Source organism: Chiloscyllium punctatum, chromosome 21, assembly GCF_047496795.1.
Source record: "Chiloscyllium punctatum isolate Juve2018m chromosome 21, sChiPun1.3, whole genome shotgun sequence".
Classification (NCBI taxonomy): Eukaryota; Metazoa; Chordata; class Chondrichthyes; order Orectolobiformes; family Hemiscylliidae; genus Chiloscyllium; species Chiloscyllium punctatum.
The window spans coordinates 25,540,073-25,558,237 of record NC_092759.1 but is presented as its reverse complement, the minus strand read 5'-3'; the positions used below and the strand labels follow the sequence as shown (position 1 = coordinate 25,558,237).

The 18,165-nt window shown below is 45.8% G+C and overlaps 2 protein-coding genes across 2 annotated transcripts in view; one reads left to right on the top strand and one right to left on the bottom strand.

The window, feature by feature from the left end:
- LOC140492666 (uncharacterized) overlaps positions 1 to 4,789 on the bottom strand; it is a 34,936-nt gene extending 30,147 nt beyond the window's left edge. Inside the window, exon 1 of the mRNA XM_072591708.1 lies at positions 4,389 to 4,789. Within this exon, the coding sequence (XP_072447809.1) occupies positions 4,389 to 4,563 (175 nt within the window). The 5' untranslated portion in view covers positions 4,564 to 4,789. The remainder of the gene's footprint in view (positions 1 to 4,388) is intronic.
- Positions 4,790 to 9,828: 5,039 nt separating this feature from the next.
- The window catches only part of LOC140492487 (uncharacterized), a 34,192-nt gene continuing 25,855 nt past the window's right edge, over positions 9,829 to 18,165 (top strand). Inside the window, exons 1-2 of the mRNA XM_072591376.1 lie at positions 9,829 to 9,834; positions 13,155 to 13,315. Coding sequence (XP_072447477.1) covers positions 9,829 to 9,834; positions 13,155 to 13,315 — 167 coding nt within the window. The remainder of the gene's footprint in view (positions 9,835 to 13,154; positions 13,316 to 18,165) is intronic.

The window sequence follows — 18,165 nt, the reverse complement described above, 5'->3', positions numbered from 1 at the left end:
GCATTAGTGAACCAGATAGGTTTTTATGATTGACTGTGGTTACACCATGGTCACCATTAGAAGCAGCTTTTAATTCCCGATTTTATTTTTACTGAATTCAAATTTCATTATCTGACATGCTGGGTTTCAAAGTCATGTCCCAACAACATTAGAACTCTTAATGACCAATCTAGTGATGTGGTGACCTCTTCTGACCTCTTTCCACACCATGACTATCTAGGATTCTATCAGTAGTCAGCTCGACAGTGCTATTCTTTAAAGAGAGAACTACCAGGATTTGAAATAGAGACCAGACATGGCAAATGATGATAGTGCCTTTGTAACTGGAAAATTATTTCCAGTGGGATATTTGTAGACAACACAAAACCTTGCTGCTTAGTTAGTCATAAAAATGGCCGGAGACTGCTGCAAGATGTCAATGAATCAGTCATATGGGTAGAAAAGTGACACATTGAATTAATCTGATGAAGTGGGAGGGGAGAGGTGCATTAGGGGAGGTCAAACAAGGCTAATGGAACACAATTAATGGGAAAATCAGTCGTTGTACATTGAGGGGACATGATGACTTCATCATATTATCACTAGACTATTAACCAGAGACTGAGATAATGTTCTGGGGACCTGAGTTTGAATCCAGCTGTAGCAGTGAAATTTGAATTCATTTGGGAGTGGCACAGTGTCTGAGTGGTTAGCACTGCCTCACATCTCCAGGGACCCACGTTCGATTCCAACTTGGGTGACTGTGGAGTTGCACGTTCTCCCCGTGTCTGCATGGGTTTCCTCTGGGTGCTCTTGTTTCCTTCCACAATCCAAAGATGTGCAGGTTAAGGTGGATTAGCCATGAGAAATTGTCCCATAGTGTTCAGGGATGTGCAGGTTAGGATGGATTGGCCATGAGAAATTGTCGTTTTAGGCAAAAGCCCTTCATGAAGGGCTTTTGTCCGAAATGTTGATTTTCTTGCTCCTTGGATGCTGCCTGACTGACTGTGCTTTACCAGTAACACACTCTTGGCTCTAATCTCCAGCATCTGCAGTACTCACTTTCGCCATGAGAAATTGTCCCATAGTGTCCAGGTATGTGTAGGTTAGGGTGGATTGCTCAGGGGCAAATATAGGATATTAGGGTAGGGGAATGGGTCTGGGTGGGTTACTGTTTGGAAGGTTGGTGGGGACTTGTTGGGCCAAAGGGTCTGTTTCCAAACTATAGGGATTCTATGAAATGAAGGATCTTGTTATGGTTCTGTTAGCCGAGCTGGGAATTTGTGTTGCAAACGTTTCGTCCCCTGTCTAGGTGACATCCTCAGTGTTTGGGAGCCTCCTGTGAAGCACGTCTGTGATCTTTCCTCCGGCATTTATAGTGGTTTGTCTCTGCTGCTTCCGGTTGTCAGTTCCAGACCTAATGGGCAGAGTGGCCTCTTTCTGACTCTAATGGCTATGGAGACCAAGAAGATCCAACGGACAGCTGGAACTGACAACCGGAAGCGGCAGAGACAAACCACTATAAATGCCGGAGGAAAGATCACAGAAGCACTTCACAGGAGGCTCCCAAGCACCGAGGATGTCACCTAGACAGGGGACGAAACATTTGCAACACAAATTCCCAGCTTGGCGAACAGAACCACAACAACGAGCACCCGAGCTCCAAATCTTCTCCCAAACAATGAAGGATCTTCCTTTGAGTCAGAGTCATACAGCATGGTAGGAGCCTGTGAAGTACTGAGGATTGAAGGAAATTTGGTGTGTATGTCTATAGGTCCTCGACGACAACAAGGAAGGTTGATAGGGTGATTAAGAAAGCTACGGGATAGTTACCTTTATTAGTTGAGGCATAGAATACAAGAGCCGGAGGTTATGATGGATCTGAATATAACATTAGTAAGGCCACTGCTGCAATACAGTTTCAGGTGCCACACCAAAGGCAATGTGTGATTGCATTAGACAAGATGTAGAGGAGATTGGCCAGGATGTAACCTGAGTTGGAGTGACTCAACTACGAACAGCAAGTGACAGTTGTTTGCGTTAAAGTAGAAAAACCTGAGGGGGATCCAATTGAGGTATACAAAATTGAGGGTAATACATAGAGTAAATAGGAAGAAATTTCTCCCTATAATATGGACTTCAATAACCAGGGCCATAGATTCAAGGTAAAGGGCAGGCGAAGAATGAACTTTTAAAAAACGCACAGGTTGGTGAATATCCAGAGCTCATTGTCTGAAAGGGTGACAGAGACAAAAACCATTACAACAGTCAATTGGTTAGATGAACAGTTGAAATGCTGCAGCATACAATGCTGGAAAATGGGACTAGGTTGGTTGGATACTTGTGACTGGCACAGACATGATATGCCAATGGGCCTCTTTGCATGTCACATAGCTGAGAAAAATGCGACAGGCTGAGGGTCTTCCCTTGGGAAGAGAGAGGCAGATGGCCGGATTGATTGAGATGTGCAAAAGTGTCAGGGGCATGGACAGAGTGGATGGGGAAGGCACTGTTTCCCCCTAGCAGAGGGCTCAGTGACTGGGGAGGGAGAGAAGCACAGATTTGAAAGTGACCAATGAGGAACACGTTTTGAATTCCGAGGGTGTTCAGCAGCTGGAACTCTGTGCATGAAATGGCTGCAGGGTCTGAAATCAATTTAAAAGGGCATCAGGACATGACCCTTGAACCCTGTAACCTGCAGGGGGAAGTGGGATCAGGCTGCTTTGTCAGCTAGTACAGACCCAATGGGCAGAGTGGCCTCTTTCTGCACCATAACTTTGACTCTAATGGCTATGGAGACCAAGAAGATCCAACAGACAAAATGACATATCTCTGATGGAGCTGTGGAAGCATGTATTGCCTATTACTTTCTCCAAATTGTCAAAGTTAAAAATCACACTAGACCAGGTTACAGTGCAACAAGTTTATTCGGGAACATTAGCTTTCGGAGCACTGCTCCTTCATCAGGTGGTTTGCTCTGAAAGCTAGTGCTTCCAAATAAACCTGTTGGACTATATCCTGGTGTTGTGTGATTTTTAACTTTGTCCATCCCAGTCCAACACTGGCCCGTCTCTCCCCAATTAGCAGTGCCTTCATTCAGAGGGTCTCCTTCCTATTGGAAAGTTGTTGTGAAACTTGAAAGGGTTCAGTAAAGATTTACAAGGACGCTGCCAGGGTTGGAGGATTTGAGCGACAGGGAGAGGCTGAACAGGCTGGGGCTGTTTTCCCTGGAGCGTCGGAGGCTGAGGGGTGATCTTATAGTGGTTTATAAAATTATGAGGGGCACAGATAGGATAAATAGATAAAGTCTTTTCCATGGGATCACGGAGTCCAGAACTAGAGGTTTAATGTGAGAGTGGAAAGATATAAAAGAGACCGAAGGGGCAACTTTTTCACACAGAGGGTGGTGTGTGTATGGAATGAGCTGCCGGAGGAAGTGGTGGAGGCTGATACAATTACAACATTTAAAAGGCATCCGAATGGGTTTATGAATAGGAAGGGTTTGGAGGGATATGGGCCGGGTGCTGGCAGATGGGACTAGATTGGGTTAAGATATCTGGTTGGTACGGATGGGTTGGACCAAAGGGTCTGTTTCCGTGCTGTACATCTCTCTGACTCTATGAGAGAAATGTGTGCGAAACAGCATCTTTATTCTAACCAGTGAGATCATTACATCTTTTGAACATGTGGAAGTCCGAGTTCTCTGAATGTAGAGATTGCTGTGTGGTTCAGAAGTTCGTCACCAAAGTTCGCTCTCTCTCACACACACACACACACACACACACACACAGGGTCCCTATGAATTCTGTCCACACTGACTCTCAGCAATAGGAGTTAGACACCGAGAGCCACCAGTGTACTGCCCAGCCAGTCTGCTACAATTCAGAGAAAGTGAGATCTGAAGAAGCTGGAAATCAGAGTCAAAAAGGGTGGCGCTGGAAAAACACAGACGGTGAGAAGAGCTTGTGCTTCTCCAGCGTCACACTTCTTGAATCTGCTACAATTCGCAGCTCCCTCCGTGCTCAGGCCCAACATGTCAGCAGCAGGGGATTGAGCTGTGCCCAATACAGGGACGAGCCGGCAGGGGTTAGGGTGGGGATGGGAGCAGCAGGAAGCTGTTCTCGGTTTGATCCAGGTAAAGCCCAGTAAATTCCAGCAGGACAACAGAGGTATTATTTACCAGACTAACACATCCAACCGCATCCTCATATCCACAGAATACAGCTATTCGGCCCATCGTGACTATGCCGTCCCCTTTCAAACAGCCGAGGCAGCTGGAAGAGGAGGTTCATTTTTCCGAACCCCCCTTTTTGAAAGTACCTGCTTCCAGTCGGGAGCCGTGTTGTGTGGGGCACCCCCCTGGATCCAGGGTTTCAGCCCCCGAGCCCGGTTATCACTCTGCCCCTTACCTGGGTTCCAAGGCTCGCCCTCCACGTGTTGGCGTGGACTTTCCAAGAAGTCTCTCGGGGTGACGGGAGCCTGGTCACAGCTGAAGGCACCCTTCCTTCGGTAACCGAAGCAGCAATCCTCCATCTTCTCAGATGGCTTGGTTTGGAAGTGGAAATTCAGAGAAAGTTGGTCCATGCAGCGGTCTTGGACAACAGAGAAAGAAGCAGGAATTCTCCCTGTGCAGTTAAACTCCCCATTCCCCAGCCTCCTGTGGCGATGGACTCGGACGATGTGTGAATTAGACGCTAATTACAGCTTTAGTCATGGAAATCTGTTTGGGCATTCCATGGGCAACAGTATCGTCAATTTACAGCGAAACTGCCATCCTACATTTGCGAGATAATTCATTAATTATTCGATCCCAAGGAAGGTTTAAATCACAGCAGACTGTTTCTCAGCAAGTGTCAGAGCGACTGGAAAACCATTTCCGGCCAAGACTGGGTGGAGGAGCCTGTGGCAATCTCTGCCCCAGAGAGTGTCAGGATTAATGTTCATGATTTAGACGAAGGAACTGAATGTAATATTTCCAAGTGTGCAGGTGACACACAGCTGGTGGAAGGGTGAACCATGAGGAGGATGCAGAGAGTTTTCAGTGTGATTTGGACCGGCTGAGTGAGGGGGCAAATGTATGACCACACAAGGATAGGCGAAAGTGAAGACTGCAAATGCTGGATCAGGATGGAGGGCTTTTGCCCGAAACGTCGATGTTCCTGGTCCCTGGATGCTACCTGACCTGCTGTGCTTTTTCAGCACCGCTCTAATCTAGACTCTGGTTTCCAGTATCTGCAGTCCTCACTTTCGCCTAGTTGATTTTAACCTTACTGTGAATCCTCTTACAAGGATGCCTACCATACAAGTGTAGACCATTCAGCCCATAAAGCCGGTTCCATCATTCAATGAGATCATGGCTGGTCTGTGGCCTAACTCCACATAACTACCTTTGGTCCATACCCCTTAATACTTTTGCTTAACAAAAATCTATCTCAGGTTTAAAGTTAAGAACTAATCCAGCATCCACTGCTGTTTATGAAACAGAGTTCCAAACCTCTATCATCCTTCGTATGTCGACGCACTTTCCAACATCCCTGCTGAATAATCAGGGTGACTCAGTGGTTAGCATTGCTGCCTCACAGTGCCAGGGACCCGGGTTGAATTCCCAACTTGGGCAATTGTCTGTGCGGAGTTTGCACATTCTCCCCGTGTCTGCGTGGGTTTCCTCCAGGCACTCTGGTTTCCTCCCATACAGGTTAATTGGCCATTTTAAATTGCCCATAGTGTTAGGTGCATTAGTCAGAGGGAAGTGGGTTACTCTTCAGAGGGTTGGTGTGGACTGGTTGGGCTGAAGCGCCTATTTCCACACTGTAGGGAATCTAATCTAATCTAAGTCTCAGATCCTTGTTCTAGATTCCCCTACCAGTGGGAATAGTTTATTTTTATGTGGGCGAAAGTGAGTTTTGCAAATGCTGGAGAGTGTGGTGTTGGAAAAGCACAGTAGGTCAGGCAGCAACTGAGAAGCAGGACAATCAACATTTCGGGCAAAAGCCCTTCATCAGGAATGAGGCTGGGAGGCTCAGGGGTGGAGAGATAAATGGGAAGGGAGCTGGGGGGGTGCGGGGGGGGGGGTGAAATGTAGCTGAGAGTGCGATAGGTGGATGGAGGTGGGGGTAAAGGTGATAGGTTGGAGGGGAGAGTGAAACGGATAGGTGGGAAGGAAGAAGGACAGGTAGGACAGGTCATGAGAACAGAACTGAGCTGGAAGGTTGAACCGGGGTAGGGTGGGGGGAGACAAAATGATGAAACTGATGAAATCCACACTGGTGCCCTGGGGTTAGAGGCTCCTGAGACAGAAGATGAGGCGTTCTTCCTCCAGGCGCCAGGATATTCATGGATAAGGGGTAAACTTATCAGAGGTGAAGAGAGTTTCCTTCACCCAGAATGCTTAGCCTGTGGAATTCACAACCACAGAAGATGGTTGATACCAAATCATTGAGTTTTCAAGAAGGAGGTAGATATCACTCCTGTGGCTAAAGTGATAGAGGGGGCTGGGGTAGGATTAGGGTATTGAGTTCGGTGATCTTTAGAAGAAAAATCATTTGTGGGATGTGAGCGATTCTGGCCGGCCAGTCCTTATCGCCTGTCCCTAGTTGCCCTTGAAAATGTGGTGATGAGTTGACTTCCTGAACTGCTGCAGTCCACCTGTTGTGGGTGACATGGAATGCCATTAGGGAGGGAATTCCAGGATCCTGACCCAGCAACAGTGAAAGAACAGCCATATATTTCCAAGTTAGGATAGTGCAGGGGATGGTGTTCCCACGTATCAGCTGCCCTTGTTTTTCTAGAAGAGGTCATGGGCTTATAAAATGCGTATGAAGATCTTTGGTAAATTTCTGCAATGTGTCTTGGAAATAGTACACACTGCTGCTATTGAGCGTCAGTGCAAAGCAAGTGGGTTACTTTGTTCTGGGTGATATCAAACTTCTCAAGTATTGTTGGGGCTGCACTCATCCAGGCAAGGGGGAGATATTCCATCACACTCCTGGCTTGTGCCTTGTAGATAGTGGACAAGCTTTGGGGAATCAGGTTGTGGGTTACTCACCACATTATTCATAAAATCATAGTGGGGGGCGGGTGGGGGGGAAGCATGGTGGCTCTGTGATTAGACTGCTGCCTCAGAGCGCCAGGAACCCTGGTTCAATTCCAGCCTCAGTGACTGTGTGGAGTTTGCACATTCACCTGTGTCTGCATGGGTTTCCTCCCACAATCCAAAGATGTGCTGATTCAGTGGATTGACTGCGCTAAATTGCCCATAGTGTTCAGGGATGCATAGGTTAGGTGCATTAGTCAGGGGTAAATGTAGAGTAGTGGGGATTGGGTTTGTGTGGGATGCTCTTTGGAGGGTCGGTGTGGACTTGTTGGGCCAAGGGCTGTAGGGATTCTAAGATTCTAAGCTGTACAGCATGGAAACAGATCCTTCGGTCCAACTTGCCTATGCTGACCAGATATCTTAAATTAATCTAATTCTATTTACTAACATTTGGCCCATATCCCTTTTCCTAGCTTGCTGTTGTAGTGACTGTATTTACGTGATCAGTCCAATTGGGTTTCTGGTCAACAATAATCCCAGGATGTTTGATAGTGGGGAGTTCAATGATGGTAACACCATTGAATACCAAAGAGTGTGGGTTGGTTAGATTATTGGTGAGATGGATATTGATCATATCTTGTTATATTTGACATGGACTGCTTCATGAATACTGTGCAATTATTGGTGAACGAACATACCTGCTTCTGAATTTATTGTGCCTCGGTATTGTGTACCGACGCACAGTGAAAAGCTTTGTCTTGCAAGCAATACAGGCAGATCACAGAGTTAAGTAGCATAGTTAAGAAAATAATACATAAATATTGACAAAAACAAAAACACAGGTACAGGCGAATGTTAAGAGTTTGTGAGTACTCTAACAACAGTAGGGTAGACACTGTTTCCAAACCAGCTGGTGTGTGTGTGTTCAGGCTTCTGTACCTTCTCCCCAACGGTAGAGGTTGTAGAAAAACATTGCCAGGGTGGGATGGATCTTTGAGAATGCTGGTGGCCTTTCCTTGACAGCGGACCTGGTAGATGGATTCTATAGATGAGAGGTTGGCCTTTGTGATTGTCCGGGCCAAATTCACCACTCTTTATAACCATCTCCGATCTTGAATGGTACAGTTGCCATACCAGGTAGTGATACATCCAGACATAGGTGCGACATCGAGAGCATTCTAAAAGTTGTCGAGGGTATTCGCCATCATGCCAAATTTCCTCAGCTGCCGAAGGAAGAGACGTTGTTGGGCCTTTGTAACCAGTGTGTCCACATGAAGAGTCCAAGAAAGTTTGTTGTGGATGATCACTCCCCAGAGCTTGACATTCCCCACTTGTTCCACCTCTTTGCTCTTAATGTGTAGAGGGGGGGGGGCATGAGTAACATCCTGCCGAAAGTCAATAATGAGTTCCTTGGTTGTGCTGGTATTGAGAGCTAGGTTGTTCTCAGTGCACCATTTTTCCAGGTCGTCCACCTCCCATCAGTAGTCTGTTTCGTTGCCATCTGAGATTCGACCGACTATGTCAGCAAACTTGTAAATGGCATTAGCCTAGCATTTGGCGACGCAGTCATGGGTAATCAGTAAGTACAATAGGGGACTGAATATTCACCCCTGGGGGGACTCCATGTTGAGAGTTAGTGAGGATGAAATAGTGTCCCTAATCTTCACTGATTGTGGCCTGTGGGTCAGGAAACTGAGGATCCAGTTGCGGAGAGTGGGGCTTAGTCCGAGATCACTAAGTTTAGTAATCAGTTTCAAGGGAATAATTGTGTTGGAGGCTGAACTGTAGTCAATGAGTGGGATTCTTATGTCGCTGTTCTTGGTGTCAAGATGTTTTAGGGAGGAGTGAAGGGCAAGTCATAGAGATATACAGCACGGAAACAGACCCTTCGGTCCAACCTGTTCATGCCGACCAGATATCTCAACCCAATCTAGTCCCACCTGTCAGCATCTAGCCCATATCCCTCCAAACCCTTCCTATTCATATACCCATCCAGATGCCTCTTAAATGTTGCAATTGTACCAGCCTCCACCACTTCCTCTGGCAGCTCATTCCATACACGTACCACCCTCTACGTGAAAAAGTTGCCCCTTTGGTCTCTTTTATAACTTTCCCCTCTTACCCTAAACCTATGCCCTCTAGTTCTGGACTCCCCAACCCCAGGGAAAAGACTTTGCCTATTTATCCTATCCATGCCCCTCATAATTTTGTAAACCTCTATAAGGTCACCCCTCAGCCTCTGACGCTCCAGGGAAAACAGCCCCAGCCTGTTCAGCCTCTCCCTATAGCTCAAACCCTCCAACCCTGGCAACATCCTTGTAAATCCTTTCTGAACCCTTTCAAGTTTCACAGCATCCTTCCGATAGGAGGGAGCCCAGAATTGCACACAATATTCCAACAGTGGCCTCACCAATGTCCTGTACAGTCAAAAAATGACCTCCCAACTCCTGTACTCAATACTCTGGCCAATAAAGGAAAGCATACCAAACGCCTTCTTCACTATCCTATCTGACGTGGATCTGTTGGTCCGATAGGCAAATTGGAGTGGGTCAAGAGTAATGGGGAGGCTGGAGTTGATTAACGCCATGACCAGCCTTTCAAAGCACTTCCTGACCACTGAAGTTAGGGCCACTGGGCGGTCGTCATAGAGACAGGCTGCATGAGCCTTCTTAGGTACAGGGATGATGTTGGCCCTCTTTAAACAGGCAGGGACAGGGGCCTGCTGCAGGGAGAGGTTGAAGATGTCCAAGAAGACCTCTGCCAGTTGATCTGCGCATGCTGAGAGTGCATGGCCTGGTACTTTGTCTGACCTTATGATGGAGGTAAGATCATTGAAGAAGCAGTTGGAGATGGTTGGGCCTAGGATACTGTCTTGAGGAATTCCTGCAGAGATGACTGACCTTCAAAAATCACTACTGTTTTCTTATGTGTCAGGTATGATTCCAATCACCATAGAGTTTGCCCCCGAAACCCATTGATTCCAGTGTTCCAAGGCTCCTTGATTCTGCACTCAGTCAAATGCAGGCCTTGATGTTAAGGGCTGTCGCTCTCCCCTCCCCAATGGAATTCAATTCTTTTGTCCATGTTTGAACCAAGGCTGCAATGAGCTCAGGAGCTGAGTGACCCTGCAGGAACCCAAACTGGGCATCACTAAGCAGGTTATTGCTGAGCAGGTGCTGCTTGATAGTACTGTAAATGACACCTTCCATCACTTCACCGATGATCGAGAATAATTGATGGATAATTGGCTGGGTTGGATTCATCCTGCTTTTCATGTTCGGGGTATACCTGGGCAATTTTCCGCATTGTGTAGATCCCAGTGTTGTAACTGTACTGGAACAGCTTGGCTCGGGGAGTGGGAAGTTCTGGAGCTCAAATCTTTGGTACTCTTGCTGGAATGTTGTCAGGTCCTATAGACTTTATAGTGTCCAATGTCTCCCTGTTTCTTGACATTACATGGGGTGAATCAAATTGGCTGAAGACTGGTATCTGTAATTGAATGACTGGGCAGTCTTGAGAGGTAGAATGGCCTACCCCTGCTCTTAGCTTCAATGTTTCCATGTACGGAGTTGGATTGAGCTCTTGGTGCTAAAACAATCAAAGGATATGGGGGAAAAATGAGAACAGGGCTATTGAGTTGGATGATTAGCCATGATTAAAGTGGAGAGCTGAATGGCCTCCTCCTGCTCTTATTTTCTATGTTTTTAGACTGGGTAAATACAGGGAGGCCTCTTCTGGAGAACTGTATGCAATCCTGATTGCCCTGCTATAGGAAGGATATAATTACATTGGACAGAGTTCAGCAAAGATTTACCAGGATGTTGCCGGAAAGGGACTATAAAGTTATAACAATATGCCAGTCTTGACTGGACTGTAGGAGGTTGAGCATGAACATGAGCACAGATATGGTGAATAGAAAATAAGGGTCTTTTCCCTAAACTGGGGGATTTCAAAACTATGGGGAAATATAACAGATTCACAGAGAGGAAATTCCTTTTTTTGTCTTAAATGGGTAGTCACTTATTCTGACATGTTGCCCTTTGGTCCTAGACTCTCTCACAACGGGAAACCATTTTCCCTGTCAAGTTCACTCAGAATTTTGTATGTTTCACTAAAGGTTGCCACTCATTCTTCCAAATTCCAATCAATATAGGCCCTCCTGTGCAACCTCTCCTCCTAAGATAGACCCTCCATATAAATTCAGCAGCACTTTATTCCTCTTGTACTCTGTGTCCCTATTAATGATGCCTAGGATACTACAGGTTTTTAAACTGCTGTCTCAACCCCATCCTGCCACATTCAGTGACTTAGATGCACTTTCACCCAGGTTCTTTTGTCTTGATTCCTCTCTTAACACAGTCTCCTTAATTCTAATAATTTGGAGATGCTGGGGTGTTGGACTGGGGTGGACCAAGTTAAAAATCACACAACACCAGGTTATAGTCCACCAGGTTTAATTGGAAGCACACTAGCTTTCCGGAGCACAGCTCCTTTATCAGGTGGTTGTGGAGGACACAATTGTAAGACACAGAATTTATAGCAAAAGTTTACTGTGTGATGTTACTGAAATTATACATTGTTTGTTGAGTCTCTCATCTGTTAGAATGACCATGATAGTTTCACTTCTTTCATGTGTAAATCACAAAACTTTTTTAAAAGTTACATTCTCAGGTTATTTGTAACAATTGGTGTTCAGCCCAGATAAGATGTTGAGACATTGAAGGTGTTAGCCCTCTGCGTTCCCTGTCTGTGCCATAATGTTTAGACTGATTCTAATCTAAAAAATGAGTTGAGTCTTACATGGATTCATGCAGTTTTTGAGCAAAGTACAATGTAACTCTGCAAGTACAAATTCACCCCACAAACGTATATGTATATGTGTGCGTGCATGTGTGTGTGTGTGTGTTTGTCTGGGATGGGGGTTTGTGAGTGTCTGTGAGAGAGAATGTATATGTGTGTGTGTGTGTGTGTGAGTGTAAAGTGGTTTAAATTTGTAAGAGGATGCATGTGTGAGTCTGTGTGTCTGGAGGAGTGTGTGTGTGAGTGTCTGTGTGCATGTCTATGTATAGGAATGCCTGTGTGTGCGTGCGTGTAGGAGTGTCTGTGTGTGTGTATAGTGCAATGGTGGTCACCTGTAATGCGACATGAACCCAAGGACCTGGTTGAGGCCCTTCCTATGGGTACCAAACTTAGCTATCAGCCTCTGCTCGGCCACTTTTTGCTGCTGCCTGTCCTGAAGTCTGCCTTGGAGGGTGGTCACCCAAAGATCCGAGGTTGAATGTCCTGGATCACTGAAGTGTTCCCCAACTGGGAGGGAACCCTCCTGTCTGTTGATTGTTGTGCGGTGCCCATTCATCCATTGTCGTAGCCTTTGCTCGTTTTCCCCAATGTACCATGCCTCAGGTAGTTCTAATTGTTGCCCGCATTCTTTCTTCCTCAGTGAATCATTTTGTTTTCCTCTGCACTCCTCTCCAATGGTAAGTTCAGTAATCCTCGAGGAGAAAGTGAGGACTGCAGATGCTGGAGATCAGAGCTGAAAATGTGTTGCTGGAAAAGCGCAGCAGGTCAGGCAGCATCCTGACCTGCTGCGCTTTTCCAGCAACACATTTTCAGCTAAGTACAGTAATCCCCCAACTCAACCAGCTTGTCTATACCCTTTCTTCTGCTCCCCACTATCCTCCTCGCACTTTACAATACTTAAGTTTTTTTATTTATCAGTTTTTTAAAACTTCAAAATCTCATCTTGCAGACCCCAGCTGAATCCCACAAAACCCAAATTTGTGTCGACTTAAAAAGATCACTTAAGACAATTATCAGTTCCTTCCTAGTTCCTTCTGATCAAGCAGTAGCCACTCATCTCTGCCTCTTCTGTGGCACCTCTCTTGATTTTAATAGTGGCCTGGAATCCCCCACTCTGGTTTCAATCTCCCTCCAGTTTTCCCCCAGTAGAGCTCTAAAGGAGGACAACCTCCTGAATGTGAATCTACTTTTCCATTCCTGGCATGTTTTGTTTATTCCCCCACAAACATTTCTACTTCCCTGCTCATAGTGCCTGTGAGTCATTCACTCCCTACAGGAGGCACGCTGTGGAAATGCAGCAACACCAGCCAATCACTAAACATCAGACACTAACGTCTGCCAGGAAGTAAAAGTAAAAGGCAGCCTGTCAACTTTGGCAGCGAGAGAGAGATCGCAAGCATCGTTACTGATTCCGGCACCCATCCTGAGGAAGGTTTTAATTTCCAACCATGAAATCTGTAAAGGAGCTGCCCGTGGCCACCCACGTGGGCCGTCAAGTTACAGGTAAAACCAGGGATGGGTCAGAAGTCGGGAGAGAGAGGGAGAGAGGGAGATGACCGTGTTGTAGACACTAAACGCCCTCTCTTTCTGTTTCATATTGTGTGCTAGTTCCAGTAAAACCTTTCAGTTTTATTAAGGACAGAAAATATTGTAAATTAGCAACAAATCCATCAATGCCTGTAGCAGTAACAAGTTGATGTCTAAAGAGAAGGCAGTTTGATATTTTAGCAGAATTTATTTTCTGTTTAGAAGTCTCCAGTTGGCACTGCTTAGATTTTGTGCTGATGAAGCAGCAGCACTCCAAAAGTTAGTGCTTCCAATTAAACCTGTTGGACTATAACCTGGTGTTGTGCAATTTTTAACTTAGATTCTGTGCAACCTTTTCATTCTCGCTGTCTTGCTGAACCTCCATGTTAAAAGTGCTTTCATTAACGAACAAAGTCAAAAGTCCCACAATACCAGGTTATATTCGAACTGTATATTTAAAATCACAATCTTTTAGAACACTGCTCCTTCACATGACAAAGGGACAGTGCCCCGAGAGTTGCGATTTTAAATAAATCTGTTGGACTATAACCTGATACCATGGGACTTTTGACTTTGTCCACCCTAGTCCAACACTGGTACCTCCACATCATTGATTTACAGAAACCAGACGAGAGACTGTTCAACTCATGCTGTCCCTGTTCTCTGTGCTCCATACAAATGAAACTCCTGTCCCCATCCTGCTCCTCGGATCCCATTCTCCCCTTTCCTTCTCCTGTTATTATACACAGAAGTAGAAGTAGGCCATTCAGGCAATCACAAGTAGAGTACGGGTCACTGGACCCCAAACATTCACTTGGATTTCTCTGCACAGACACTGTCCGACCTGCTGAGCTTTACAGCAACTTCTGGTTTTGTTTCTGATTTGCAGCATCTGCAGTTCTTTAAGTTTTTATTCATTATTATCATCCTGATGATTCCTGATGAAGGGCTTTTGCCCGAAATGTCAATTTTCCTGCTCCTCGGATGCTGCCTGACCTGCTGTGCTTTTCCAGCACTGGTCTAATCTCCAGCATCTGCAGGAACCCCTTTCACCATTATTATCATCCTCAACTCCACTTTCCAGTAAACCCTAAGTTCCCATAGTGATTAAAAATCTATCTCAGCCTTCAATATACTTAATGACCCAGCCTCAATAGCCCTCTTCAGTACTGAGGGAGAGCCTGTAGGAGTGGGTCTGAGGGAGGGTCTGTGGGAGTGCTGCATTGTGTTGGAGGGTCAGTACTGATGGAATATTGAACTGGTAGAGGGTCCTGAATTTCAAATGGCAATATTAAACAGTGACCCTTTATGACTACCAGTATCTGTAAGAGATCCTACAGTACTATTTTGAAAAAGAGCAGGGTATTTAGAACCCAGAACATAGACCATTCCAGCGCAGTACAGGTCCTTCGGTCCTCATGTTGCACCGGTCTGAAGTCCATCTAACCTACACTATTCCGTTTTCATCCACATGTTTATTCAATGACGTTTAAATGCCCTTTAAGCTGCCGAGTCTACTACTGTTGCAGGTAGGGTGTTCCACACCCCTACTACTCCCTGAGTAAAGAAACTGCCTCTGACATCCGTCCTATATCTAGCACCCATCAATTTAAAGCTATGTCCTTTTGTGCTAACCATCACTACCCCAGGAAAATAGGTTCTCACTGTTTACCCTATCTAATCCTCTGATTATCTTATTTGTCTCAATTAAATCACCTCTCAACCTTTTTTCTAATAAAAACTGCCTGGAGTCCCTCAGCCTTTCCTTCCAAGACCATCCCTCCAGACCAGGCAACGTACTAGTAAATCACCTCTGCACCATTTCCAAAGCTTCCACATCCTTCCTATAATGCGGTGACTAGAATTGTATGTAATACTCTTAAGTGCGTCTGCATCAGGGTTTTTTACAGCTGCAGCATGACCTCATGGTTCTGAAACTCAATCCCTCTACCAATAAAAGCTAACACACCGTATGCCTTCTTAACAACCATATCAACCTGGGTGGCAACTTTCAGGGATCTACGTACATGGACACAGATCTCTCTGTTCATCTACACTACCAAGAATCTAACCATTAGTCCAGTACTCTTTATTCCAGTTGCTCATTCCAAAGTGAATCACCTCACTTTTCCACATTAACCTCCATTTGCTACCTCTCAACCCAGCTCTGCAGCTCATCTATATCCCTCCGTAACCTGCAACATCCTTTGGCACTGTCCACAACTCCACCGACCTTCGTGTCATCTGCAAAGTTACTAACCCATCCTTCTACACCCTCAGCCAGGTCATATATAAAAATAGTCACAAAACAGATCCTTATGGTACACTAGTAATAACTGAGCTCCAGGATGAATATTTCCCATCAGCCACCATCCTGTCTTCTTTCAGCTAGAATATTTCTGATCCAAACCACCAAATCACTCTCAACCACAATTCTTCCCAGTGTTAGAGTCATAGAATCATAGAGATGTACAGCATGGAAACAGACCCTTCGGTCCAACCTGTCCATGCCGACCAGATATCCCAACCCAATATAGTCCCACCTGCCAGCACCCGTCCCATATCCCTCCAAATCCTTCCTATTCATATACCCATCCAAATGCCTCTTAAATGTCGCAATTGTACCAGCCTCCACCACTTCCTCTGGCAGCTCATTCCATATACGTACCACCCTCTGCGTGAATAAGTTGCCCCTCAGGTCTCTTTTATATCTTTCCACTCTCACCCTAAACCTATGCCCTCTAGTTCTGGACTCCCCGAACCCAGGGAAAAGATTTTGTCTATTTATCCTATCCATGCCCCTCATAATTTTATAAACCTCTATAAGGTCACCCCTCATCCTCTGACGCTCCAGGGAAAACAGCCCCAGCCTGTTAAACCTCTCTCTATAGCTCAAATCCTCCAACCCTGGCAACATCCTTGTAAATCTTTTCTGAACCCTTTCAAATTTCACAACATTTTTCCGATAGGAAGGAGACCAGAATTGCATGCAATATTCCAACAGTGGCCTAACCAATGTCCTGTACAGCTGCAACATGACCTCCCAACTCCTGTACTCAATACTCTGACCAATAAAGGAAAGCATACCAAATGCCTTCTTCACTATCCTATCTACCTGTGACTCCACTTTCAAGGAGCTATGAACCTGCACTCCAAGGTCTCTTTGTTCAGCAACACTCCCTAGGACCTTACCATTAAGTGTATAAGTCCTGATAAGATTTGTTTTCCTAAAATGCAGCACCTCGCATTTACCTGAATTAAACTCCATCTGCCACTGCTCAGCCCATTGGCCCATCTGGTCCAGATCCTGTTGTAATCTGAGGTAACCCTCTTCGCTGTCCACTATACCTCCAATTTTGGTGTCATCTGCAAACTTACTAACTGTACCTCTTATGCTCGCATCCAAATCATTTATGTAAATGACAAAAAGTAGAGGGCCCAGCACCGATCCTTGTGGCACCCCACTGGTCACAGGCCTCCAGTCTGAAAAACAACCCTCCACCACCACCCTCTGTCTTCTACCTTTGAGCCAGTTCTGTATCCAAATGGTTAGTTCTCCCTGTGTTCCATGAGATCTAACCTTGCTAATCAGTCTCCCATGGGGAACCTTGTCGAACGCCTTACTGAAGTCCATATAGATCACATCTACTGCTCTGCCCTCATCAATCTTCTTTGTTACTTCTTCAAAAAACTCAATCAGTGTTCTAGGAAATAACAACCTCCTGAGCAACATCTCTCTAAATGAATGATCTGGACTTTAGTTTAAAAATTCATTTTGTGGGATATGGGCATTGCTGGCTGGCCAGCATTGATAGCCCATCCCCATTTACCCCTTGAGAAGGTGGTGCTGAGCTGCCTTCTTGAATCGCCGCAGTCCACCTGCTGTGGGTTGACCCACAATGCCATGAGGGAGGGAATTCCGGGATTTTAACCCAGCGACAGTGAAGGAATGGCAATATATTTCCAAGTCAGGATAGCTTTGTGGCTTGCAGGGAAGCTTGAAGGTGGTGGTATTCCCATAAATCTTTTGCCTGGTCCTTCTAGGTGGAAGAGGTTGTGGGTTTGGAAGGTGCTGCCTGAGGACCTTGATGAATTTCTGCAGTGTATCTCGGAGATAATACACACTGCAGCTACTGAGTGTCAGTGGTGGAGGAAGTGAATGCTTATGAGTGTAGTGTCAATCAAACGGGGGCTGCTTTATTCTGGATGGTGTCAAGTGTTGTTGGGGTTGCACTCATCTTGGCAAATGGGAGTATTCCATCCCCTGACTTGTGCCTTGTGGATGGTGGACTGGCTTTGAGGAATCAAGAGGTAAGTTACTTGCCGCAGTATTCCTAGCTTCTGACCTGATCTTGTTGCCACTGTTTATGTGATGAGTCCAATTGAGTTTCTGCTCAATGATAACCCCCAGGATGTTGATAGTGCAGCAATTCAGTGATGGTAACATCATTGAATGCTGAGGGGCGGTGGTTAGAATGTCTCTTATTTCTGATAGTCATAGCTTGCCATTTGTGTGGCGTGAATGTTACTTGACACTTGTCAGCCCAAGCCTGGACATTGTCCTGATCTTGCTGCATTTGAACATGGACTGCTTCAGTATCTGAGGGGTCATGAATAATAATGAACATTGTGCATACATCCCCCCACTTCTGACCTTACGATGGAAGGTCATTGATGAAGCAGCTGAAGATGGTTGGGCCGAGGACACTCCCCTGAGGAACTCCTGCAGAGATGGTCTGGAGCTGAAATGACTGACCGCTAACAACCACAGCCATCTTCCAATGTGTCAGGTATGACTTTAACCACTAGCGAGTTCCCCTCCCCCG